The following is a 25,921-nucleotide window of genomic DNA, read 5'->3' as shown; positions in this document are numbered from 1 at the left end:
GATAAACCCCACTTAGTCATGATTGTAGTATTCATTTTATACAGTATTTTATTTACTAAAATTTTGTTATGAATTTTTGTATATATATTTATTAAGAATCTTAGTCTGTTTTCTTTCTTAGAATGTTTTTGTCTGACTTTAATATCATGGTAATGCAGGCCTCATAGAATAAGTTTTAGGAAATATTTCTCCTTTCCTTTTTCTGGAAGACATGTGTAGAATTAATATTGAATTATCTTTAGATGTTTGATAGAATTTACCAGTGAAGCCATTTGAGCCTGGAGTTTTCTTTGTACTAAAATTTTAAATTACAATTTCAATTATTTTAATAGATGTATAAAGGTATTCAGATTATGTATTTCTTCTGGAGTAAACTTTGGTAGCTTGTGTCTTTCAAAGAATTTGTCTCTATGATCTAAGTTGTTGCATTTATTTTCATAATTCCATAATTTCTGATTATCTTTCTAATATGTATAAAATCTAAACTGATGTCATCTCTCTCATTCCTGCTATTGGAAATTGTGTCTTCTGATGTTTTTTCCTGATCAGTCTAGCAAGAGGTTTATAAATTCAGTTGTTCCTCAAAGAAGCAGCTTTGCTTTGATTTTTTCTTTTGTTTTTTTGTTTTCTGTTTCATTGATTTCTGCTTTAATCTTTATTATGCCCTTTCTCTAACTTTGGGCTTTAATTTTTAATAGTAGAAGCTGAAGTTGTTGGTTTGAGATTTTTTTATCTCCTAAAGCAATACTCAAAGGGACTACTGCTTTAGCAGCATCCCATAAATTTTGATGTGTTGTGATTTTATTTTAATTAAGATAAAAGTCTTTTCTAGTTTCTGTTTGATTTAGTTGGTGACCCATGGGTTATTTAAGTGTGTTATTTAGTTTCTGTACATTTGGGGATTTTTCAGGTATCTGTCTCTTATTGACAGACAGCAAATCAAAGGAATGTTTGTTACAGAATTTATGGGCCTACGTCCTCTGTAAATAAATATATATTGAGTTGAGAAGTAAGACCATGATAGATACTGAAAGGAAGAAAGCATTATGTTAAGACTCAGGGATCAGTACATGTCATTAGGCTCAGAATCGTCCTGTTTTCAAGTTCACTAATGACGATGGGATTGCCACCAGAGTGGAAATACCAGGATCTCTCAGAATTTGGGGATTCCATTCTAGGTTCAGCCTATGACCCAAATCCAAAAGTTCCAGCCTTTTTGCTACCTCCAGAGTTAACTCTAGGCTCTGGTCAAACAGAGCTAACTCCAGGTTCTGGTCAAACAGTACACACTTGATGGGCATTTCCAGGGTGGATCCTTGAGGGTAAAGTCTTAGTAAATTCATAAAGCTTTCAGAGGAGCAAATCTATGCCAGCTCACCTAGACTATGCCAGGACCACAAACTCGATCCCTGTCAGTGGCTAGAAGAGGAGCAATTTACATGTGTCTGTCTGCAGCATCTCAATGACTTTAATTCTGTTGTGTCCCAAGAATATACTATGTATGGCTTAAATCCTTTTAATTTATTGAGTCTTGCTTTTTTGCCCAGAGCTGAACTTTTTGTGAACTTCCAGTTACCTGACTGACAAGTAACTAGATTTGAAGTTCTATTGATATATTGACTTCATGCTTAATTATTGGCATTATTGGATTGACAGGATGACTGCCCAGGATTAATGGTCTGCAATATTGTGGAGGGAAAACCTTTTCCCTTTGTAAAAGATTCAGTGGCTTCCCATTACCCTCAATAAAGTCCAAACTTCTTAATATGTTTTAAAAGGACTATTATGATTTCCTTGGCTCAACACCAACTTTATACATTCTCCTTCCAACTCTCCCATACAGTCATGTTGAATGAACTACTTTTATTTTCCCTAAAAAGGCATGTCTTTTCATATTTAAATAAAAAATAGACTGGGTCATCCTCTTATATATTTACATTAAAATGTGTTGCTTTTTCTCTCATAACAAGTATGACCATTTTGATATTTGTGTCATTTTAATGTCTCACTGCATTTGACGCTAAACCCTTGAAAGACATCTCCTTCTATCACTAACCCCAATTATAATGTCTGATAAATACTAGGCATGCAATAAGTATTTGTTGAAAGAAGGAAAGAGTTGAGTGAATAGATGGATAGTTAGACTGAGACATAAATACGTTAATGTTGTTGGAAGTTCTAGCCACAGCAATCAGACAAGAAAAAGAAATAAAAGGCATCCAAGTTGGAAAAGAGGAAGTAAAACTGTCATTATTTACAGATGACATGATAGTGTACTACATAGAAAACCCTATAGACTCCACTAAAAAACTACTCAACATAATAAGTAAATTTGGCAAAATAGCAGGGTACAAAGTCAATATTCAGAAATCGAAGGCATTACTGTACACCAACAATAAAAATATCAGAGATAGAAACTAGAAAGAAAATCCCATTTACTATAGCAACAAGAAAAGTAAAATACCTAGGAATAAACTTAACCAAAGAGATAAAAAACCTGTACTCGAAAAATTGCATAACACTGAAGAAAGAAATTAAGGAAGATACAAATAAATGGAAGCATATACCATGTTCATGGATGGGAAGACTCAGCACTGTTAAACTGGCCATACTACCCAAAGTCATTTACATATTCAACACAATCTCTATTAAAATACCAGTGACATATTTCACAGACCTAGAACAAATACTTTGAAAATTTATATGGAACCAAAAAAGACCCCGAATAGACACAGCAATCTTCAGACAGAAGAACACAATAGGAGGAATCACAATACCTGACATCAAACTATACTACAAAGCCACTATAATCAAAACAGTCTGGTACTGGCATAAGAACAGATGTATAGATCAATGGAACAGAATAGAGAGCCCAGAAATAAACCCAGGTCTATTTGGTCAACTAATATTCAACAAAGGAGGAAAGAACATAAAATGGAGTGAGAAGAACCTCTTCAACAAATGGTGCTGAGAGAACTGGACAGGGATGTGCAAAAAAAATAAAACTAGATCACCAGCTTACACCACACACCAGAATAAACTCAAGATGGGTCAGAGACTTAAATGTAAGACTTGACACCATAAAAGTCCTAGAGCAGTGGTTCTCAACCTGTGCGTCGCGACCCCTTTGGGGGTCGAACAACCCTTTCACAGGGGTCACCTAAGACCATTGGAAAACACATATATAATTACATATTGTTTTTGTGATTAATCACTATGCTTTATGTTCAGTTTGTAACAATGAAAATACATCCTGCATATCAGATATTTACATTACAATTCATAACAGTAGCAAAATTACAGTTATGAAGTAGCAACGAAAATAATTTTATGGGTGGGGGTCACCACAACATGAGGAACTGTATTAAAGGGTTGCGGCATTAGGAAGGTTGAGAACCAGTGTCCTAGAGGAAAACATAGGCAGAAAAGTTTCAGATATCCCACATAGCAATATTTTCACCAATACATCTCCTAAGGCAAGGGAAATAAAGGAAAGAATAAACAAATGGGACTACATCAAACTAAAGAGTTTCTGCTCAGTGAAGGAAAACATCAACAAGATGAAAAGGGAACCAACCATATGGGAAAACATATTTGCCAATGATTCCTCAGACAAGGGATTGATCTCCAAAATACATAAAGAACTTACGTGTCTCAACACCAAGAAGACAGACTCCCAATTAAAAAATGGGCAAAGGACCTGAACAGACACTTCTCCAAGGAGGACATACAGAGGGCCCACAGGCATATGAAAGGATGCTCAACATCACTCGCCATCAGAGAGAGGCAAATAAAAACCACAATGAGATACCACTTTACACCAGTCAGAACGGCCATCATCAACAAATCAACAAACAACAAGTGCTGGCGAGGATGTGGAGAAATGGGAACCTTAGTGCACTGTTGGTGGGAATGCAGACTGGTGCAGCCGCTGTGGAACACAGTATGGAATTTCCTCAAAAAACTAAACATGGAACTGCGTTATGAACCCGTGATCCCACTGCTGGGATTATACCCACAGAATCCTGAAACACCAATTCAAAAGAACGTATGCACCCCTATGTTCATAGCAGCGCTGTTTACAATAGCCAAGTGCTGGAAACAGCCTTAGTGCCCATCTGTAGATGAGTGGCTTAAAGAACTGTGGCACATTCACACAATGGAATACTATGCAGCAGAGAGACAGAAGGAACTCCTGCCATTTGCGACAACATGGATGGAACTAGAGAGAATTATGCTTAGTGAAATAAGCCAGGCAATGAAAGAAAAATACTATATGATATCACCTAATACAGGAGACTAATGAACACCACAAACAAATGAGCAAAATTGAACAAGGAACAGAGTAACAGTTATCAGGGGGGAAGGGGAGGGAGAGAAGGGGGGTAAGTAGCGGAACGGTTTAGTAAAGGAACTAGTGTAAATAACCCATGGACAACGGGGTGGGGAATGACTGGATGAAGGGGTGGGCTGGGTGGGGGGAGCAATGGGGGAAGAAGTGGGACAACTGTAGTGGAAAACAAAAATAAAGTTTTAAAAAATACCCTGGCTGCTGTGGCTCAGTGGATTGAGCGTCAGCCTGCGAACCAAAAGTAACCTTGTTAAAAAATAAATTTAAAAAGGTATTTTAAAAATATGTTAACGTTTTAACTAGACTAACCATATGAAGTAATGTACATTGTCCCCTATGACTGTCATTTCAGAAGAGAAATGTGCCTCTTAGCACAGTCAGTTTTATTTCTTAAAAATATATATTTTATTTAATTATTTTTAGACAGAGGGGAAAGGAAGGAAGAAGAGAGGGAGAGAAACATTGATGTGTGAGAGAAACAGATCGGCTGCCTCTTGCCACACCCCTAACCAGGACCAAGCCTGCAACCCAGATGTGTGCCCTGACCAGGAATCGAACCTTTGTACTTCCTGCTTTGCAGGAGGATGCCCAACCAACTGAGCCACATTGATCAGGGCTTAATTTTACTTCAATTGATAATCCTCTTTTTCTCTTCTTGAGTGGAGTTTATGTTTTGAAAAATACAGTTTTATTGACCTATAACCAAGGAAAAAACACAAACTATTTTGTGATAAGTTCAGATGTTGGAACGAAGGATTCTCAGGACTTGGGGGTGGGAGGACATATAATAAAACTATAGATGAAAGTTAATATTTCAGTATTTTTTCAAAAAATAAATAAAACGTATCTGTACTAAATAAGTAACTATTTACAATCAACATATAAACAGTCAAAATAATGCCTTTTTGTTAATAGAAACTTTGAGAATATTTTGTATAGCAGCAGAATAACCTGCCCCTATAAATGAACATTTAACATAGTCTTTAAATTATAGCACTTTTTCCAGTAGTTCATAAAGAGTTACTTAATTACCTATTCTACCATATGTATATATTGCATTTTAATTACAAGCATGGGCTTTGCAGTTGGATCAGGGTTTGAGTCCCATTTCTGAAAAATAACTTGCTTCCTGACCACGGAGTCGTTTCACCTCTCAGTCTTAGTTTGTTCCATAAAAGCCAAATAATAAAGTCCTACGTTATGATTTGTTGTGGGGATTAAAGGAGGTAATACACGTGTGTGGTATTTGGTGTGGCCTGACACATGACAAGGCTTAACTAATATTAGCTGTTATTATTTCTATATGAATTAGACCAAAATGCTTTTTTAAAAAACAAATTTATTGAGGTATAATTTTTATATCATACAATTTACGTATTTAAAGTGGGTTTTAGTATATTAGCAATTGCACTACCATTACCACAATCAAGTTTAGAACATTTTCATCACCCCATAAAGGAAACCCATACTCTTTAGTTATCCCCACAAATGATCCTTCTCCCCAGCTCTAGGCAACCAATAATCTACTTCGTCTCTATAATTTACTTATTCTGGATGTATTTTATAAATGGAATTATACAATATGTGGTCTTTTGGGACTGGCTTCTTTCACTTAGCATGTTTACAGGGTTCATCCATGTTGGAGCATGTATTAATATTTCATTCGTTTTTATGGCTGAATAATATTCCATTGAATAAATCGCATTTTGTTTATCCATTCACCAAATGGGCATTTGGGTTGTTTCCATCTTCTGGCTCTAATGTGTAATGTTGCTATAAATATCCATGCACAAGTTTTTGTGTGGACATATGTTTTCATTTCTCTTAGCTGTATACCAAGGAGTAGGATTTCCAGGTCCAATGGCAACTTGGTTTAAGTTTTTCATGAACTGCCCATCTGTTTCTCAAAATGGCTGTACTATTTTACATTCCCACCGGCAGTGTTGGAGAGTTCCGATTTCTCCACATCCTTACCAGTACTTATTATCTGAGTTTTTAAAGAAGATTTTATTTATTTATTTTTAGAAAGAGGGGAAGCAGGGAGAAGAAGAGGGAGAGAAACATCCATCGGTTGCCTCTTGCATGCATCCTGAATGGGGACCAAACCTACAACCTAGGCATGTGCCCTGACCAGGAATCGAACCCCTTTGCGGAACAACGCCCAACCAACTGAGCCATATTAGTTAGGGCTATTATCTGACTTTTTGAAAATAGCCATCCTACTGTGTATGAAGTGGTACTTCATTGTTGCTTTAATTTTACTTCTCTGATGGCTAATGATGTGGAGAGTTTTATTCATGCCTTAGTGGCCACTTGCATATCTTTGAAGAAATATCTGTTCAAATCCTTTGCGAATTTTTCTTTTGGGTTATTTGTTCTTTATTATGGAGTTTTAAGACCACAGTGTTTTTTAATATTGATTTGTATTGCCGCCAAACGAAATGTGTTAGAAATAAGTTACTGTCAAACTTAATTTTTCTACAGGCACTAAAACTTTACAAAAAGATTGTCAATGACAGATAAAGCTGGCTGGGATATCAAAAACAAAACGTTTGCAATTATTGGTCATCATGCCTAAAGGGTTGCCAAAAGACCCAGAGATTGCTGATCTGTTCTACAAAGATGATCCTGAAGAACTTTTTATTGGTTTGCATGAGATCGGACATGGAAGTTTTGGAGCAGTTTACTTTGTAAGTAATTGAAAAGAATCATTTAGATAGATCAGGTTAAGAATGAGTGACTTCTACACATTCTTTTACTTGTAAAATACACTTGGTTTTAATGTTTATTCTATCAATTAAATGTTATTTACAGTAGGGGCAAATAGTCATTGCTGAAAAACCAGTCCCAGAATTCTAGGTATTTTCAAACCAATGATAATCCATATCAACTGACTGCTATCAAGGTAGTGTGTAAAAATTATAAGCCTGAAGTTGGGCCCTATGTATTTCCACTTGTGTGCCAAGCTTCCGCTGCCTGAGGGCCTTTATATGTGCTCCTACCTAGAAAACTCTGCACACTGCGTCCCCATCTCTAACTTGTTCTACACATTTCATCTGAAGTGTTACATCCAAAAGATAATCTTTCCTGTTCAACCCTCCAGCACTAAATTAAGACTTTTTTTAATAATCTCCTAACACCCTGTGCTTGTACTTTGTTGCATTTGTCACAATTGTGATTAAATAATGATGTGTAAGATTTTTTGATTCATGTATAGCCCTCCCCTTAAATAATAAGCTTCAGGAGGACAGGGGTTATGTCTATCTTGTTCATTGCTATATCCTCAGGCACTGGTATACTGTAATGGCTGACAATAGTAGGTGCTCAATAAAGGTCAGGTGAATACATGGATACATGGATGGCAGAGGACCAATGAATGGCTATTCAGACAGATTGATTGACAAAGATTTTTAGTAACAATCATGTCAAGGCAATATTTTAGATCTAAGGCTTTGGCCTCTAAAATCAGTTTGTATTCCAAGAATGTGATTAACTTCTAATGAGAATGAGAACTGACTGAAATGCTAACATAGCTCATTTGCCTGAAATTCAATACATAAAATATAATTTTAAATTTATTTAGATAACCTTTGAAGGTTACTTTACAAACAAACAAATACTTCCTTATGAGTACTAGTCTATTAAAGCAAGTAATATTTAAGTACTGATTATTACCTATTTCTCACCCAAACCTGTTATCACATAATTTTTTCTTCTTAAATAATATTTGACTTTTCCTTTTAAGTGGTCCTTTATGTCCAGCCACCTGGGTGGGGTTTATTTTAGTTGTCCTTTCAAATGAGATTTTATTAATTGCATCTTTAGACCATCCTGTTGTTTCTCGCCAAGTCTTCAGCCTGGGTTTTCTCTGGTCTTTCTCCCTTCATGTCTAAGATCAGCACTTACCGCCCCTTCTCCCTTGTCTCCCCATCTAATACTTGGCTGCCATTCAAGTACATTTTATCATTAACTCACCTTCCATGGCTGAAGAGGGTCCTTAGAATAGTATTTAAGGCCCAATCAAAGTTCTGTCTTTCTCATTCACAGGAGACACTTAAAAATATTTTTTTGGTCCTGGCCTGGTGGCTCAGTTGGGTAGAACATTGTCCCACTACACCAACACTGCAGGGTCCATCTCCCATCAGGGCACGTACAAGAGTCAACTGATGAGAACATAAATAAGTGGGACAACAAACTGATGTTTCTCTCTCTGTGTGTCTTTCTGTGTGTGTGTCTCTCTCTCACTCTCCCTCCCTCCCTTCCTATTTCTCTCGAAAAATCAATAAATTTAAAAAGGAAAATCTTATGCTTAATTTCTGTATTTCTTTATAAACAAGCAAGAGTTGAGAGTAATTTAAATATAGTGGGAAATGGTTAATAAAAATATCAAAATGCACTGTAACTTTTCAACAAATACTTTTTGAATCAATGATCTTGCTTAAAGATATCGAGACCATTGTGACTATTGGCAGTGTTAAGTATGAATATCGGTTTCAAGAAGAAAACTTGAAATGGCTAGAGGTTGTAATAATTCATAAAATAGTATGAAGCACTAGAAAGCTTGAGACCCCATTTATAGTTTTCTTTCCCTGTGTAAAATATTGATTTTTTAAAGTCTCAGTTTCAGTTCTAAATTTTAACCAGTATAAAATTTCATTTAAAAGATCACATCTGTAAAGAAATCAATATGGAAATGTTTTTCAAATTTTAAGTCTCCGCCCCAGTAGATAGGTTTTATAAGCAAGTATACTTACCACATTCTAAGTAATGATTACTCTGTAAATCTAAGAAAATACACATATTTTTTTAATTTTAGTGTTCTTCTGTGTTTCTGTCTCTGGTTCCACATTAGCATTGATTATAAATAACTAATAAACAATTAGATAATACAATTTTTTCCCATTTCTGTAGGCCTTTTTTGTTTTTATAAAGGTTAAAGGTTTGTTCGTTTGGTTTTTTAACCCAACTATAAGTTAAAATTCTTCATTGTTTGAGCATCTCCTAAACTTTTCCCAGGCTCCTTTAGCTGCACAGTATAGATTCATGCCCAAAATATCCACCTTCAGATATAGTCCCTCTTATATTTATTGTAATACTGAATTTACATCAGCTTTTCTTTGTCAATGTAAATTGGTCATATAAGCACAGTCTTAATGTTAAATTTTAAAAGGCAGCAAAATGTTAGAGATGTTTTAGTTTTAACAAGTCAATCTATACCTTCTAAATGAATAAAATATCTACAATATACCCTTGTAGAGTTATGCTGATTTGAAAACTAACTAGTGGAAACCTTGTTTCTATAATAGGTATTTTTATCTAAGTGCTTATAAAATAAAAAATTTTTTTTAGTATATGTTAATTTTCTCTGCATTCTGGCATTCAGTAAGAATCTGGGGTTGAATTCCGTTTACATGAGTAAGTTATTTTTCATTGTTTGAATTTAAAATATTTTTAATCACAAAGAAATGTTGGTTATATCTCAGGAGCTTCTTTAATTAGATGTATTTAAGAAAATTATGATGCATTTTTTTTTCTTAAAAATTGGTGACCTGATTTTTATTAGTGAGTGAATCCTAATCTTTCACCTCAGAACCATTGCTCTAGCTTCCTTGGTCTACAATAATAATAGTCTGAACCAAAATAGCTTACTTACATCAGGAGTATGATGTAGGGCCCAGTTATTAAAAGAAAACCAGAATTAGGTCATCTTTTAATGTCTTATATTTTTTTGTGAACAATTTTAGAAAATTATCTAGTTTTAAATCTCAAGTAAATTGGGAGAAAAATAATATCACCTGAGTTATTTATGGTTTTCATGTGTGCTTTCAATGAACTTATATTTAGGATTTAGAAAAAAATACATAAATATGAGACAAGGCAATCTTTATAAATGACTACACACACACGTGTGTGTATGTATGTATGTAATATATTCTTATATAAGTAACTTTGAATGTGAAAATCCATCTTAAGATTAATTTTACCTTCTGCTGCACTGTTCAATACGGTATCCACTATTTAAATTTAATTAAAATTAAATAAAATTTAAAACCCATTTCCTTAGTCACATGAGCCACATTTCACATGATACCAAATAACGATGTCAATATAGAACATTTCCAATCTCACAGGAGGTTCATCCTACATCACTGCTCTAGGGATTATCACTAATATATATTCTGGAATAAAGTTTTTAAATAATTTCTTCTGCACATATACCCACATTATTACTATTTTGGAAAAATAATATCATATCATACCATACAGCTTTTTTTGGTCATGGTATTTTTGACATCTTTTTATATTACTATGTATACAAATACATTACCTCATTCTTTTAATGGTTGTTTTATTATGTAACTGTACCATATTTATTTAACTGGTTCTCTATTAATAAATGTTCTCTATCATGAAGCTAGTATGGATATTTTGGAAATATGACTTGTTTCTGTTTGATTGGATATATTTAAATTTTTTAAAAAATAATGTAATCTTTGCATATATATAGAAAGGGACAAAGATAAGCTGTTCTTAAAGTGGAATGGAAATGTCTACCTAGCCTATCAAAAGTTGGGATATCTTTAAATTATGATAATGAAGTATGAGAATGTCATTTAAATCTCTAGTCAAATACTTAAGTTAAACTGTCTTTTTTCATTTTATTTTACCATCTTAACACAGGCCACAAATGCTCACACCAATGAGGTGGTGGCAGTTAAGAAAATGTCTTATAGTGGGAAGCAGGCACATGAGGTAAGTTAAAGACACTTGTATACCTAAACTGACCCAAGCAAATTAATATGAAATTTACAGGAAAAATAACGTTCTTTGAACGTTTTTTATCATAATTCCTTTTGTGTTTTTTTTTTTGCCTCCTTGTGGAGCATACAATAAACATTCCTACTATTCTAACTTGGTCAACTATTTTGTGGAAAAATGGGTTAGTATAATGGATTTAAATATGTATTTGCTGATAGACTTACATTTACATGTACATGTATTCAAACTAAAGATATAACACAAGACTAAATGACTCCTTTATTTATTAAACATTTACTTTGTTCATTTAAAAATAAAAAGAACATGATATATGTGTACTTGATAATAAAATACTATTTTTAGCTTTAGAATGATACCTTTTTTTTTCTGACTTCAATAGAAATGGCAAGATATTCTTAAGGAAGTCAAATTTTTACGGCAGTTGAAGCATCCTAATACCATTGAGTACAAAGGTTGTTACTTGAAAGAGCACACTGCTTGGGTAAGTCAAAGGACCTCTATTATCTATTTTTCTCTATTATCTCTTTGATCTATAAAATTATCGATCCCATTTTATATTTATTAATGCCTCAGAGTATGCCATATGCTGTACGCATATATTCCATAAGAATGATATCTAGCCTATGGGAAGTTGCATTCTATAAACATTCATCGAAGAAATGGTGAAAAGTTAACATGATTATATAATCATTTATTTATAAAAGTAAAGGGCAGGGCTTTCTCTGTTCTCAGCATAGAATTTTATCTTTAACGTTTTTCATTCCCATTCCAATTCCTGAATAATTCAGAATTGCGCTTGGTATTATAAAGCCTATCTAAGTTGTACCAAACAGGGCCTAGAAATAATTTAAATGAAACAATCTTTTGTTCTACTCTGTCTTCTTACTGTATTTTTACATGATTGTGTTTATGTTGGGCACTGTTTAATACATGAAATTTTATATCTTGTACTTATTCAGATTACACATTTCAACTTAAAATCCAATTTAACTATCATTTATTTGGTGCTTACAATGTACTATGTCCTTTCTTGTACATAATCGCCACTTAGGGAACTGAATTTTTGTTCCCAGGTAGACCATCAAAGAGTATACTTAAACATGTATGTTCAAGCAGCTCTTAAGATATCTAGAGTCATTGTTTTTGTTCTAAGGACAACTTAACTGGAGGAATATCTCATTATCCAGAAGTCTGGCAATCTCAACTATCTTGAAGGAGTCAAGGAAAGGACTTTGAACAGACAGAATGAATGTTACAAAATCAAGTGTTCAACTTCATGTGTTCTAGTCTTCAGAAAAGTCCTCTTACCTCTTATTTGAAACCTATTTATTCTTAGATTACATAGAGTGCTAATAAGCTGGGTCACATGGTCTCTCTCTGCAATAGATTTGATAGCTTTAGGAACCAATCCGCTGGAGACACACATACAAACAGCCTCAAGACTAATTTGACCATAGGAAGAAGCTGAGAAAGCTAGAGTGCAGACCTCGTCATTTAAAAGCAGCATCTGGAGCTGCTTAGTGTCAGGAGTAAACAGTCAGCCACAGCTCAGGTGCACTTGTGTTGCGGAACAATAAGGAAAAGAATATTTGTGACAAGATACGGAGTTATTTAATATGTAATTTTAAAGATATAAATATTAAATATTTACTCCATTAGATTTCAAAGTTCTGTGTTCATATTCCATATACTCGGTTTAAGGAAGTTAAATATGCATATTCAGTTACTTAGTTTAAGAAATTAGAAAAGTAGGGAGCCTCGTTATACAATCTGAGTATCATATGTTTCTCCCTTGCTCATATATTGCATTAAATTGGTTTTTCTCATGTTTAAAAAAAAGAAAAATAGAAAAGTATGTGATACAGCTTAGAAATGTTTCCATCAAAATTCATCAAAGAAAAAAGTGTTTTTCAATTATACCTTGATAAAGCTGAAAAAATAGTGTACATAAAAGGCTACGGTTCATTATAAGAATCAATGTTTATAAAAGAATTAATGTTTATAAATCTACTTTTAATATTAAGCAGAAGACAATAATAAAGTTTCTTAATTTTAACTTTGGAACGTTTCATATTCTAAATTATTCCAGTAATACAATAATTTAATGATTGTATAACTTAACAATTTAGACATATATATAACTAGATCATTATACAATATATTATATATGACATATATTGCTATATGTATTATGTACCTTGCATGCATTATTACTGGAATAATTTAGAAAAATATAAAATACATTGAATATATGTATATTACATATTACATATAATTATAAATTGTGTAATATATAAATGTGATATATAATATTTACTATATATTAATATTATATATCATATTCTGTTATTTTGATTACACAAAGTACATAATATATAAATATATGTTTTCATATTAATTTTTTAATATAAGTAATTAATATATTAATATTGGTTAGATCTAGATAATTATGGGAAATTTTTATTTTATAATGAGCATATGGTTTTTTTAGAATAACAAAATAACTTGTCAGAGTGTGTGCTTGTGCATGTATGTGGACACTGTCACTGAGCATTCATAGTTCTTTTCTTTTTTTAAGATTTTATTTATTTTTCGAGAGAGGTGAAGGGAGGGATAGAGGGAGAGAAAAATTCTTCAGCTGCCTCTCGCACGCCCGCAGCTGGGGACCTGGCCCTCAACCCAGGCCTGTGCGCTGACCTGGAACAGAACCAGTGACCTTTAGGTTTGCAGGCCGGCGCTCAGTCCACAGAGCCACGGCAGCCAGGGCATCACTTGCAGTTCTGCCTTTGGCTACAAATCAGTAGTCTGGGACACCTAAAAAACCTAAGGTGAAAGTAAAGAAAGAGTTTTCTCATTTTTGCTTTTAAAAAACCTCACAAGATTGCAAGCCCAATAAATATCAATAATATTTTAATAATATTATTTTCAATTTTTTTTACTTGAAGTGTTTTTAAGTATATTTTATTGATTATGTTGTTACACTAGTCCCAATTTTTTCCCCTTTGCTCCCCTCTGCCAAGTACTCCCCTTCCCCCAGCAATCCCACCCCCCTTAGTTCATGTCCATGGGTCATGCATATAAGTTCTTTGGCTTCACCCTTTCCTATGTTATTCTTAACTTCCCCCTGTCTATTTTGTACCAACCGATTATTCTTCTTAGTCCCTGCACCTTTTCCCCATTCCTCCCCTTCCCCCTCCCAGCTGATAACCCTCCAAATGATCCCTGCACCTATAATTCTGTTGCTATACTGCCTTGCTTAGTTGGATTTTGTTTTTATTTTTTTAGATTCAGTTGTTGATAGTTATGAGTTGGTTGTCATCTTATTGTTCATAGTTTTGATCTTCTTTTTCTTAAATAAGTCCCTTTGACATTTCATATAATAAGGGCTTGGTGATGATGAACTCTTTTAGCTTTACCTTGTCTGGGAAGCACTTCATCTGTCCTTCCATTCCAAATGATAGCTTTGCTGGATAGAGTAATCTTGGTTGTAGGTCCTTGCTTTTCATCACCTTGAATACTTCTTGCCAGCCCCTTCTTGCCTGCAAAGTTTCTTTTGAGAAATCAGCTGATAGTCTTATAGGCACCCCTTTGTAGGTAACTCTGCTTTTCTCTTGCTGCTTTTAAGATTCTCTCTTTATCTTTCACCTTTGGCATTTTAATTATGATATGTCTTGGTGTGGTCCTCTTTGGGTCTAGCTTGTTTGGGACTCTATGTGTTTCCTGGACTTGTATGTCTATTTTCTTCCCCAAATTTGGGAAGTTTTCCTTCATTATTTTTTCACATAAGCTTTCAATTTCTTGCTCTTCCTCTTCCTCTTCTGGCACCCCGTGATTCGGATGTTTGCATGTTTAAAGTTGTCCCAGAGGTTCCTAAGCCTCTCCTCACTATTTTCCATTCTGGTTTCCTCATTCTTTACTGGTTGACTGTTTTTTTCTTCCTTATGTTTCAAATCATTGATTTGAACCCAGTTTCCTTCCCTTCACCATTGGTTTTGTGTTGATTTTCCTTCATTTCACTTAGCATAGACTTCACTTCTTCCCTTATGCGTTTGCTATACTCAAGCATATCTGTCAAGCCTGTGAGCATCTTTATCACCAGTGTTTTGAATTCTACATCTGTTAGGTTGGCTATCTCCTCATCTGTTAGGTTGGCTATCTCCTCATCGCTTAGTTCTCCCACTGGAACCTTGATCCATTCCCCTTTTGGGCCATGTTTCTCTGTCTCCTCATCTTGACAGGCTCCTGTGTTTGTTTGCCTCTGTGTCTTAGGTAGAGCTGTCGCTCCTGTTATGTAGTAAGGGACGGAGCCTTAGGGACTCATCAGTACAGGGCGACCCGTTTCACCACATTGTGGCACTGTAAATGGGGGAGGGGTCAGAGAGGGAACAATTCCGCTTGCTTAGCATTTGCCCCTTTTCCGGGCATTTCTCCCACTTTTGTATGAGACTGGTGCCTCTCTAGTCCCCAGAGTGGGTGGGTCTGCAGACGTTCTAGTACCGTGGGGGCCCTTTAAACAAGCAAACTCTGCTGAGAGACTGGCAGTTTCTGCCTCCACCCCAACCCTACTGGTCTGCACAGTCAGAAGCAATGAGGCTTGATTTCCCCGGTGCTGGGACTGTGAGCTGCAGGGTCTGGTCAGGAGCTGGGAACGCTCCCCAGGTGTCCCTCCTGACTTTAAAACGTGTGACTGTGCTTTCTGCCAGCCTACCGCTGCCGCCACTGCTGCTGCCACCACACCGCGTTCTTTCCACCCCAGCTCCGCCCCTGCTACCTGTCTGGATGAATATTTCTTCTTTATATCTTTGTTTGTTGGATTTCTATGCAGCTCGATTTTCTGGAACTTCTGGTTGTCTCTAGTTTTGAGGTAGTTGTATTTCTTCCTAGTTGTGGAGGGAGACCCAGTGTATCTGTTTAAGGCCTCCATCTTGGCCAGAAGTCCTCAAATTATTTTAAAGTATAAATTTAAATATCTCATACCTCAGGAATTCAAGCTAATGTAATGCTACAGGCTACACCTTTAGATTGAGTTCTAAACTATACATATTTTTTTAATGAAGGCGGAAATAAGTGATCTTGTTGCCATAGATATAAAACTAAACAATATTTTCTTGTTTAGCCCTTTTTAAATGTGAAGATAAGGAATTTTCTACTTAATTTTGGCTTATTTTACTTAACTTATATTTCCCATTATAGATTTTACAGACTAATGTAAGTTATAAAATTTAATTTGTAGTGGAACCTAAACTACCTTAAATCCCTTTTTGAAACAAGACGGTGTAGAATTTAGTAGTAAATAAGTAAGTTAGAGCTCTCAGCTTGATCATTTCCAGTGAGTATTTCCACATCCAGAACCCTTATAGTCTTAGATTAATTTCAGTTCAAGTAGATGACAAAACCAAATGATAAAGACCAATTAGTGCCAGTTGACCAAAATTTAATCCAGGGTCAGGTAGGTCAGGATATTTATTCTTCTAGTATTCTTATGTTCTGGGTTGTGTGGCTGGTTTAGCTATTTTTTTATCCATCTTCATTGTTCTGATTGTTATTTTAATCTCTTACAGTTGGTGATGGAGTATTGCTTAGGCTCAGCCTCTGATTTGTTAGAAGGTAAGACTCAAAACACCGTCCCTTCCTTTCTGTTGTACCTTGACCAGAATATTATCTACTCCTAAATTAAAGTGCAATTTGGACAAACTAAATGGATGATAACTTAGACTTATGGGTTGTATGGATAAATTACGCAATCTTTATAGTGTCACTGTAAGTATCTGAGTAATGAGGAGCAGCCCTCCAGCTGTTTGGTTTAATTCAGGGCCCGTCCTGGTAGGTACACTAAAACGTTTGGCTAATGGGATGTAGTATGTGCGGCCCAAAACACCACATTTATGCTCATGTATGAAAGAGAAGTAGATGGTATTAAATTAAATGTTGATATTTAACCCTTTCAAATATCTTGACTGACCCAGTTCTCCACAGATGCTGTTAAAACCAGAGACTGCGTTAAAAATTTTACATTAAATTTTTTTTTTACATCATCCTTGACCTCTGTATAGAAATTGCTTATTAGCTGGTTTCACAAATAATGGAAACCTGTAGTTAGAGAAGTAATATAATAATATCCTCCCTAGCAGAGGAGAATAATGCAACCTCAAACACCCTAGGGTTTAAAATGTCAGAAGAGTTGGGTAAATTTAGACCTGGCCAGTTGAGGTGCAACTGACAAGTAAATTAACAATTCATTAGCACGAATATCAGATTTTGTTTTATTTTGTTTGGAGGGGTTTGTTTGTTTTTATACTTGGGTTTTCTGTTATCTGATTATTTATTGCTGTTCTATAGAAAATATATATTCGATGTATTTAGATGAACACGTTCTCAATTTGTTATGCGAGAAAGTCTATAATTCAATCTAGTATAGCTGTATAAGATAAAAAGAGGCATGAAACTGATCATCTACTCTTGAAAATGTTTTTCCTTCCTCAGTTCACAAGAAACCACTTCAAGAAGTAGAGATCGCTGCCATTACTCATGGTGCCTTGCAGGGGCTAGCCTACCTGCATTCTCATGCATTAATTCATAGGTAAGGTCAGAGACCAGTTACATTTTCATTTCAGCAATATGACTGTCTCTTCAATGAAACCTGAAAATTAGTGCATGCTCCAATTTTTAGGGCGCCTAAGGATTTATGGCAAGCAAATATAGGCTGCTGCTACTTCTGGATGTAAGGAGTAAAATTGCCAGAACTTATTTCCCATCTCTCGGTCTCTCCCATATATCCATAAAAACTTACATCATCTCTATTCTATAGGTAACTATTCTCTAGGCAAGGTGTTGCGGGGAAATTGGAAGGAGAGCTCAGTAACCTTTTGATACTGTGTCAGGAAGAAAAGAAAAAGAAATCAGCGTTCCTAACATGTATTTCTTTCCTAGCTCCTCTTCTTCCCTTCCAATTGCAAATAAAAAAATCCACCTTACAGAACTATATGCTGTTTTATCACTTTAAAACGTTTTCTGTTTCTGGAATTTGTGTAGATATTTAGGATAATGTTATTTTATTGTCTTTCTTTTGGCAGATGAAGGAACTAGGACTCAGAAAGATTTAAATAACTTGTGCATAGTTTCACAGCATTTATATAATAAAGATTAAAACTCAAATTTCCTAACTCCTAACTCAAGACTTTCCCCTACTTTGTTTTTTCCTACCATTAGCCGCACTCTACTTCCCACCTCTAAATTCGCCTAAACAAAGGTGTTGTTTCTACTCTCTCCCTTCCCCAGTAAAGAACTTCTGGTTATTTCAATGAATGGTACAGAAGTAGTGGAATGAGTTAAGTGGAAAGGATCTGAGGTGGTTCAAGAACAAAAGAAAACCCTTTGACATTTGCTAGGAAGAAATGAAACTATTAGGTCATAGGTTCCCCTTTTACTTCTGTTTTAGTCACAGAAGAGTAGCCTTCATGGTTACTGGTACTAAAAAAAAAGCAGAACTTCCTCTAATAGGCAGACCAAAATCCCTGCTATGAATTTGGCTTATTTATAAGGACTAATAAATATCGACAAAAGAAATTGAACCATAATTTCCATGGATTTGATACTTCTTAAAACATATCTCTTTTGTACCAAGATGTCATTACTGAATGCCAACTTCATGATTTTTGCCTGTTCCTCTGAAAGCCACAGTTCCATTTTTATGCCTTTGTTATCTTAATCTGCACATTAATGTGTTCTTCTATGTCACACTTTAACTCTTTTAATATGTAAAGTAAGTTGAAAAGACAAACACCTTTTAAAGAGTGCTCTTTACTTAATAGTAAGTGGTATCTATGTCTCCGATTTTATTACTTTGATTTCAGAGGCTAGTTATGTTGTCATTGAAGATAATAGAAAAAAGATGTTTTTGTTGTTGTAAGAAAATAAATGATGCTTTTTTTTTTAGTTTTCTCTGCCAATTCCTAATGTCATCATGAGGAAAGAAACTGAATTTTCAAGGGAAGATTTTTGGAAACATTTTGGAAGTATCTGAACCTTGTCATTTCAGCCTGACATAAATTTTCCTCATTCTCTCTGCTTTATCTTTTCACTGCCCATCAACCTGCAATTCTTGGTGTCTAGTACTCATTATACCTCATACCATTTTTTAAAGAAAATAAGGAATACATTCACATCTCATTTTTAAATTATACTGAAGACTGAATTTTTTAAATCATATTTTTAAGTCTTTTTGCTGCATAAAGTATCTAAGAGCTTTTGTAGTAACCGCTTGTGATTCTTTGCAGTAATACAATAAATGCAATTTCCTAACTCCTAATCCTTGTTTGTTTTGATCTTTCAGGCTCTTCTTTTTACTGTACAGTGTTATTTTTTAAAGAACACCTTCTATATAATATGTATCCTCAAATGCCTTAGAGTTGCAGTTACACTTAAAGGCAGAGAGAAAGGGTCAGAGGCAAGAGAGAAAAGGTATGTGTGTAGAGGAGGCGTATTGGTAGGTAGTCAACACAGCGTCATTGAGGGTTTGTGTAGGCTCCAAAGAAATGTCCTGTAATTTGGAAAAGAAACAAAAGGCAGCTGCAAACAGCACCAATTGTCCCAGCACAAAGAATACTGTGGATGACTGGATTTAGCATCTAAGAATGTGATTCTGTAACTCTAGCAACTGAATAGGTCTCCTTGTCTGCCATGTCTGCCTTTTTCTCAGGGCTTCCCTCTCTGAAGCGGTCTCTACCCTCTGGTGTAGTCACTACAACCTGCCTCTAAGTGCACCCAGGAGCTTGGGCCCCCTTACAACATGCAGCAATTACTAAGTCCCCTTCTGGCTATCTGAGCAAGGATTTTAAAAATAAACTTTTATCTGATTAATTGCATGCTCTGACCTTCTTCCATAAGCAAAATTGAAAAGTAATTTTCTAACCCTCTTATTGTTTCCTACAGGGATATTAAAGCAGGAAATATTCTTCTAACAGAGCCAGGTCAGGTGAAACTAGCTGATTTTGGATCTGCCTCAATGGCTTCGCCTGCCAACTCCTTTGTGGGCACACCTTACTGGTATGTAGAATTAGAAAGCATGACATAGTTTTAAAAATATGCATGCACGAACAAGGTTTTGTTTGGTTTTATTCTGACAGTGTCTCACCATGTCTCTTAAAATGAGATTTCATTAGAGAAGGATAGAAAACTCACTAGCAAAAAGAAATACTCTGATTTAGTATAAAATTTCCAGTGACTTTAAATCGTTCAAGTAAGGTTGATGTCACTGTGTGTAAACTGAGCAGGATTATCAACACTCTGGCCAAGCTCAGGTTTTCGATTTCATTTAAAGTTTCTTTTCAACTTTTCTCTTGAGGCAGAGCCTCTGGGCAAGGACGGTGGCTCCTTTAACCTCCTCTAGCCAATGAGCACAAATATTGCCTTTCAGGGAAAGAAGTCCAGGTTCTTGTCTTTGTTGAGTCTGCTGATACTTTACCTAGCTTATCGTTCTGATTTAGTTTTACCCCATTCAGTTCAAAATTCCTTTCCTTCTTTCACAGATACATTGGAGTTTTATTATACCTTACAGAACGACATACCCCTGGAAAATTACCTACTAAAAAAATCAGCTATTTGAATTTTTTTTCATCATCATCAAATAGCATTTACTAAGTAACTACTTACATACACCAATAGAGAATAAAGAATATTATGTTGATAGGAGCCCTGCCCTCCTTATGAAAATCCATTATCAACTAACAAAGTAGCATCCATAGCGTGTTTGTTTGTTTTTAAGTTGTAATATCTTTGAAATATCTTTCATGTTGCTTAAAGTAATTCATTTGTTTAAGTGTTTCATACATATGAATCCTTTATAAATCTCTCTGAGGTAGCTGCTAGAATTCCCTCCATTTTTATAGATGAAGAAACTGATATACAGAAAGGTTAAGTAACTTACTAAAAATCAAGTTTAAAGGAAATAGTGCAAACAGAGTTTATTGAAAATAATGTATTGTTTCATCTAAATTAGTAAGCATATTATTTACATTTTGAAGAATATTTTTTTCTAAATGATTTGTCTAAGAAAGTAATATATCAGATAAAATTTTAGAATACCTTCAAACACAGTTATTGCATTGACTCACTTTATTAGGTGAATTTGGTCTTTAACTTACAACTTGATTTCCTCATGTTATGTTTGGCAGGATGGCTCCAGAGGTGATCTTAGCTATGGACGAAGGGCAGTATGATGGAAAAGTCGATATTTGGTCACTTGGGATCACCTGTATTGAAATGGGTGAGTAAAGAGTTTCATTGTATTTTTGAGACTCACTTCTTATTAGGACTGTGAATTTATTCATCCAGCCATTATTTAATGAGTTACTGGTATAAGTGTGCTAGCTTTCAAATAGTAATCCTTACTGTCACGTATTCCCACATATATTAACTGCCATATCTGCTCAAACTTTTACTTGAATTAATAACTTGAAAATGTAGGCTTTGCAAGCCACACATGTCTCTATCACAGACACTCACCTCTGCTGCATTGCATGAAAGCAGCTGTAGGCAATATGTTAATGAGTGGGTGTGGCTGTGTTCCAATAGAATTTTATGGAAATGGGCTGCTATGTGAAGTTGACCCTTAGTCTGCCAACCCTTGCTCTGTAGTATTCTGGATTAGCAGTGAGTCCTGTCACCATGACTCAGGATTTATGTACTGCATCTGGCAAGGAACTTGAACATACATGAGGCCATATGAAATTAATATTTAGCGAAAGCTTCCCAGAAACTAGTATTTAGCGAAAGCTTCCCAGACCGTGGAGCTGTGCTGTGTTTGGAAGACCTTTAGCCTGTGCTCCTCCCTACTAGGACTCTTCTTCTGTTGTGTGGTCAGCTAGCTTCTGTCTTGTTTATGAACAGAGGACCTGTTGCTTACAGGTGCTCCTCAGCTCTGAACACCGTTGCACTGGGTTTTGTAGTTATTTTTGTTCTTTCGCCTCTTCTTCCTTCATTTGTTTTCTTCTTTCGTTAGTCCCCCTTTCCTGCTATTTCTGTACAATTCTTCTGAGCAGCTGATATTTTACATTTTTGCCAGCATATGAGAGGGCTCCTATCCTTCTGATAGTGAATGAAGTCATCCCAGAGTGTCTGCCTGAGACTCAGTCTTTTCTCAGCCACTTTGTGACTTCCTGCCACACAGCCATTCTTTGTTGACAAAGTTTCTTCTTTGTCTTAGTTTTCCTTATCTTCATTTACTCATTTTATAGTTATTTTTAGCCATTAAAAAGAAATATCAGGTGCTGTGCACAGCACTGGAAATGCAGAGATGAACATAAAAGATATTGTCCCTGCCCTCATGAAATTTAGCAAAGATGATACACGTTAAAGAATTGCACAAATAATTAATTATGGTTGTGATACGTGGTAGAAAGGAACATATAATTTGGAATGACAAACTAATGGGAGACCTAGTCTGAGAGGTCAAGAAAGGCTTTCCTGAGGGAGTGATTTTTAAGCATTTAATGAGACTGGAGTAAATATTTATTAATTAATGCAGAAATAAAATTATATTTAAGATAAAACCTGAAGGTTTGGCAAGAACTCATCATATCAAGTGTAGAGAACAAAAGTGGGAGAGGAGTCCAGGCAGAGAAAGCCGCCTGTGTGAGAAGCTGTGAGCTCGGTTCTTTCAGGGAAGCAAAAGATTATATGAGGAGAAAGGGGGAAGGATTGCCTCCCGACTGACGTGCTGGAGCTACCCAGGGTCATGTTAGTCAAGGCCCAGAGGCTATGTTTAAGGGTCTGGAGTTTGTCCTGGGAATGATGGGAAGCCATTGATGGCTCCATGATGTGTTCCTAGTTCCACCTGGCTTTAAATACTTGTCAGAAACCAAGCTTTAGAAACGTAATAGAGTCTACCTCCTGAAAAAGAAAACAAACCTGAACCAGTTATTTCTTTTCTGCATTAGAAACAGATATAAATTCATGTTTTCACACTGCAACTTTCTAACTTCCACTTGTTAACAGTTCATGTCCCTGTAACACTTGATAGCTATTGGGTGAATATAAAGTACTTTGTTGAGAGGTTAATAAATATTTGTAGAATTGCAGACACTTTCAAAGGTATCAAAGATCATTTAGTCGAGACTATAAGGGCCCCTCTGAAGTGTCACAGATGCGTAAGTAAAGTTGCCTTCTGCTTGAGCACTCCCAATAACATAAAGTTCCCTGCTCTCAACAGTTTTCATTTCAAGTTAGGGGGAGGGTGTTTGGTTCTGTATCACTCTGGCTTTTCACCTGTTCTTCCTTCTATGAGTAAAAGTGTCTTACTTCTTCTGCCCTTAGTTCTTGTTCTGTTTCTCAGAATGCAAAGAATAAGCCCAATTTTCCATTTTAAAAGTGTTTAATAAAAGGATCTTTACTTAAAAACCAAGATGCTCTGATGAAACCAGAGATCAGATTATGAACTACAAACTGGGACTATGTAAAGAATTCATTAGGATAAGCACAGTAGAATAAGATAGCGATTAATCTGCTATGACATAATAACTAATAAATAGCATAAAATTAACTGTACTCAGAGCTAGAACCTTGTTTCTTTCCTTTTGGTCAACAAATGGATCACCTAATATGTGAATAAAATCTTAATACATATTCTTGGAGAATAAATAATAAGAGTATTTGGGTTATAAGATCTTGCTCATAGAGCTTATTATTGTCTTTAAAAGAAAAGATTTGTATGTTTCTATAAATGTTATAAGTGAGCATATGCCAAATCAGTAGTAAACTAAAAGAGAGCTGTAGGAACTCCAGAGAAGAGATCATGGTGGGCTGGGGTGCAGGAAATCTTCCACTAATAGTTGATTCACTGAGTTTCTCTTTAAAATTGGATGGACCAAGCCCTACTTAGTGCTTCTCCTCTTCCTCCTTCCCATTTCCCCTCCACACTCACCCATGCCATTCTCTGGCCTGGGTATTCTTCAGTGTTTATTGAACTGAATCATGTTTTACACTGTGTTAGAGATGTTTAAGATGTTCCATTTTATAGTTTTTACTTTACTTTTCTGTGCTTTCTGAATTTTTTCAATGAATACATATTTTTAAATTAAGACACACATGAAGATGTTGTTAATGTAAGAACATCCAAACGTATAGGAAAATTTTATACATTTATTAGAGCCAAACTAAGGACATTCCCAGGAGCAAAATCTTAATGGATCGAGAAAATGCTCCAGAGAATGGCAGTTTGGCAATTTTTATTATACATTTAGAACCAAAGGAGAAAGCGTAAGGAAGGTTATATGAAATCCCTTGGTGGCAGATTAAGGAGGCAGGAGAAAGCAAAGCGGGGAAACCTCTGGGATTGGATAAAAAAGCAAAATGGAGAAGCACATACTTCTTTTACAGTGGTGGCTATAGGAGGGTTAACATTTAACATTTACGGTAAATAAAGATGGTATGGGGGCAGTAAGATAACAATGAGGAGTTTGGGTGCACCTGCTCTTGTGAGGGTGACATTTCAAAGGTGGATCAACCTGAATGTGCAAGAACAACTGACAGGGCTCACTTATATTTTTAAAGATTTTATTTATTTATTTTTAGAGAGCTGGGAAAGGAGTAAGAAAGGGAAAGAAACAGCAAGAGATGCATTAATCAGTTGCCTCTTGCAGGCACCCAACAGGGGACCTGTCCTGCAACCCAGGCATGTGCCCTGACCAAGAATCAAACCAGCAACCTTCCAGTTCCCAGGCAGGCGCTCAATTCACTGAGCCACACCAGCCAGGGCAATAGGGCTCACTTAAGACGAGTAACTTTTTACTAAGGAAGCTATGGGCCTAGAGCCTGACTACCCACCATGCCCTGCCCAGGTAGTATTTTATGATCAGATCATCATCGTGTTTGCTAACTTTTGGTCACTGAACTTGTTAGACCTGCCACATAGCCCCCTGAACTTGTCAGGTTTTCTACACAGCCCCTTTTTGTTCGTGATGGTCATACCTATTATGAGAAGACAAAGGCTAGCCTTCTGAAGATATGTGAAAAACATAATAAATTGTTCTTTCACATTCTTGAAGTGGGTCTGTTCGGAGCTTTGCCTATGTACATTAAGAAGACCAGCAGCTTCTTTTGAATGGCTACTCTGGGCTGACCTAAGAGATTAAAATAAATGGATTATGTGGCATGATGACAGTAAGAAGCTCTTGATTGAGCAGTAAAGCTTTGCTCATAGTTCCTATTTCTCTGTCTGCCTGATTTCTTTCAATAACTGCTTTATCATGTTTCTTTTCCTTTCAGCGGAACGGAAGCCCCCTCTTTTCAACATGAATGCAATGAGTGCCTTATATCACATTGCCCAGAATGACTCCCCAACATTACAGTCTAATGAATGGTAAGACTCTGCTATAATTTCAAATGTCTAATATAATGACATGTATTTGGTGCTTTCATTAAATTTTATTTTAAATATCTGACCTGGAGCCCTGGCTGGTATAGCTCAGTGGATTGAACTCCAGCCTGCAAACCAAAAGGTCACTGGTTCAATTCCCAGTCAGGGCGCTTGCCTGGGTTGCAGGCCAGGTCCCCAGTTGGGGGGCGTGTGAGAGGCAATTGATCAACATCTCTCACACCAATGTTTCTCTTCTTCTCTTCCTCCCTCCATTCCCCTCTCTCTAAAAGTAAATAAATAAAATCTTTAAAAAAATAAATATCTGACCTGGAAATCATTCCATTTCTTCATCGTACATTATAAAGAGTGACATTGGCATTACACGGCCACACACAACACACACACACGCGTGCGCACTTTATTTCAGCCCTCACTGT

At 35.7% G+C, this 25,921-nt stretch overlaps 1 protein-coding gene across 1 annotated transcript in view; it reads left to right on the top strand.

The window, feature by feature from the left end:
* The window catches only part of TAOK3 (TAO kinase 3), a 136,060-nt gene that overhangs the window by 58,496 nt on the left and 51,643 nt on the right, over window positions 1–25,921 (top strand). The window contains exons 3-10 of the mRNA XM_090257380.1: window positions 6,836–7,041; window positions 11,033–11,104; window positions 11,511–11,612; window positions 16,693–16,738; window positions 17,615–17,711; window positions 20,063–20,176; window positions 21,304–21,395; window positions 25,394–25,487. Coding sequence (XP_090113506.1) covers window positions 6,922–7,041; window positions 11,033–11,104; window positions 11,511–11,612; window positions 16,693–16,738; window positions 17,615–17,711; window positions 20,063–20,176; window positions 21,304–21,395; window positions 25,394–25,487 — 737 coding nt within the window. The 5' untranslated portion in view covers window positions 6,836–6,921. The remainder of the gene's footprint in view (window positions 1–6,835; window positions 7,042–11,032; window positions 11,105–11,510; window positions 11,613–16,692; window positions 16,739–17,614; window positions 17,712–20,062; window positions 20,177–21,303; window positions 21,396–25,393; window positions 25,488–25,921) is intronic.

The sequence above is a fragment of the Furipterus horrens genome, unplaced genomic scaffold (genome assembly GCF_987537825.1).
Source record: "Furipterus horrens unplaced genomic scaffold, mFurHor1.1.pri manual_scaffold_11, whole genome shotgun sequence".
Taxonomy (NCBI): domain Eukaryota; kingdom Metazoa; phylum Chordata; class Mammalia; order Chiroptera; family Furipteridae; genus Furipterus; species Furipterus horrens.
The sequence above is the reverse complement of the archived record's forward strand: the minus strand, read 5'-3'. Positions and strand labels throughout refer to the sequence as shown.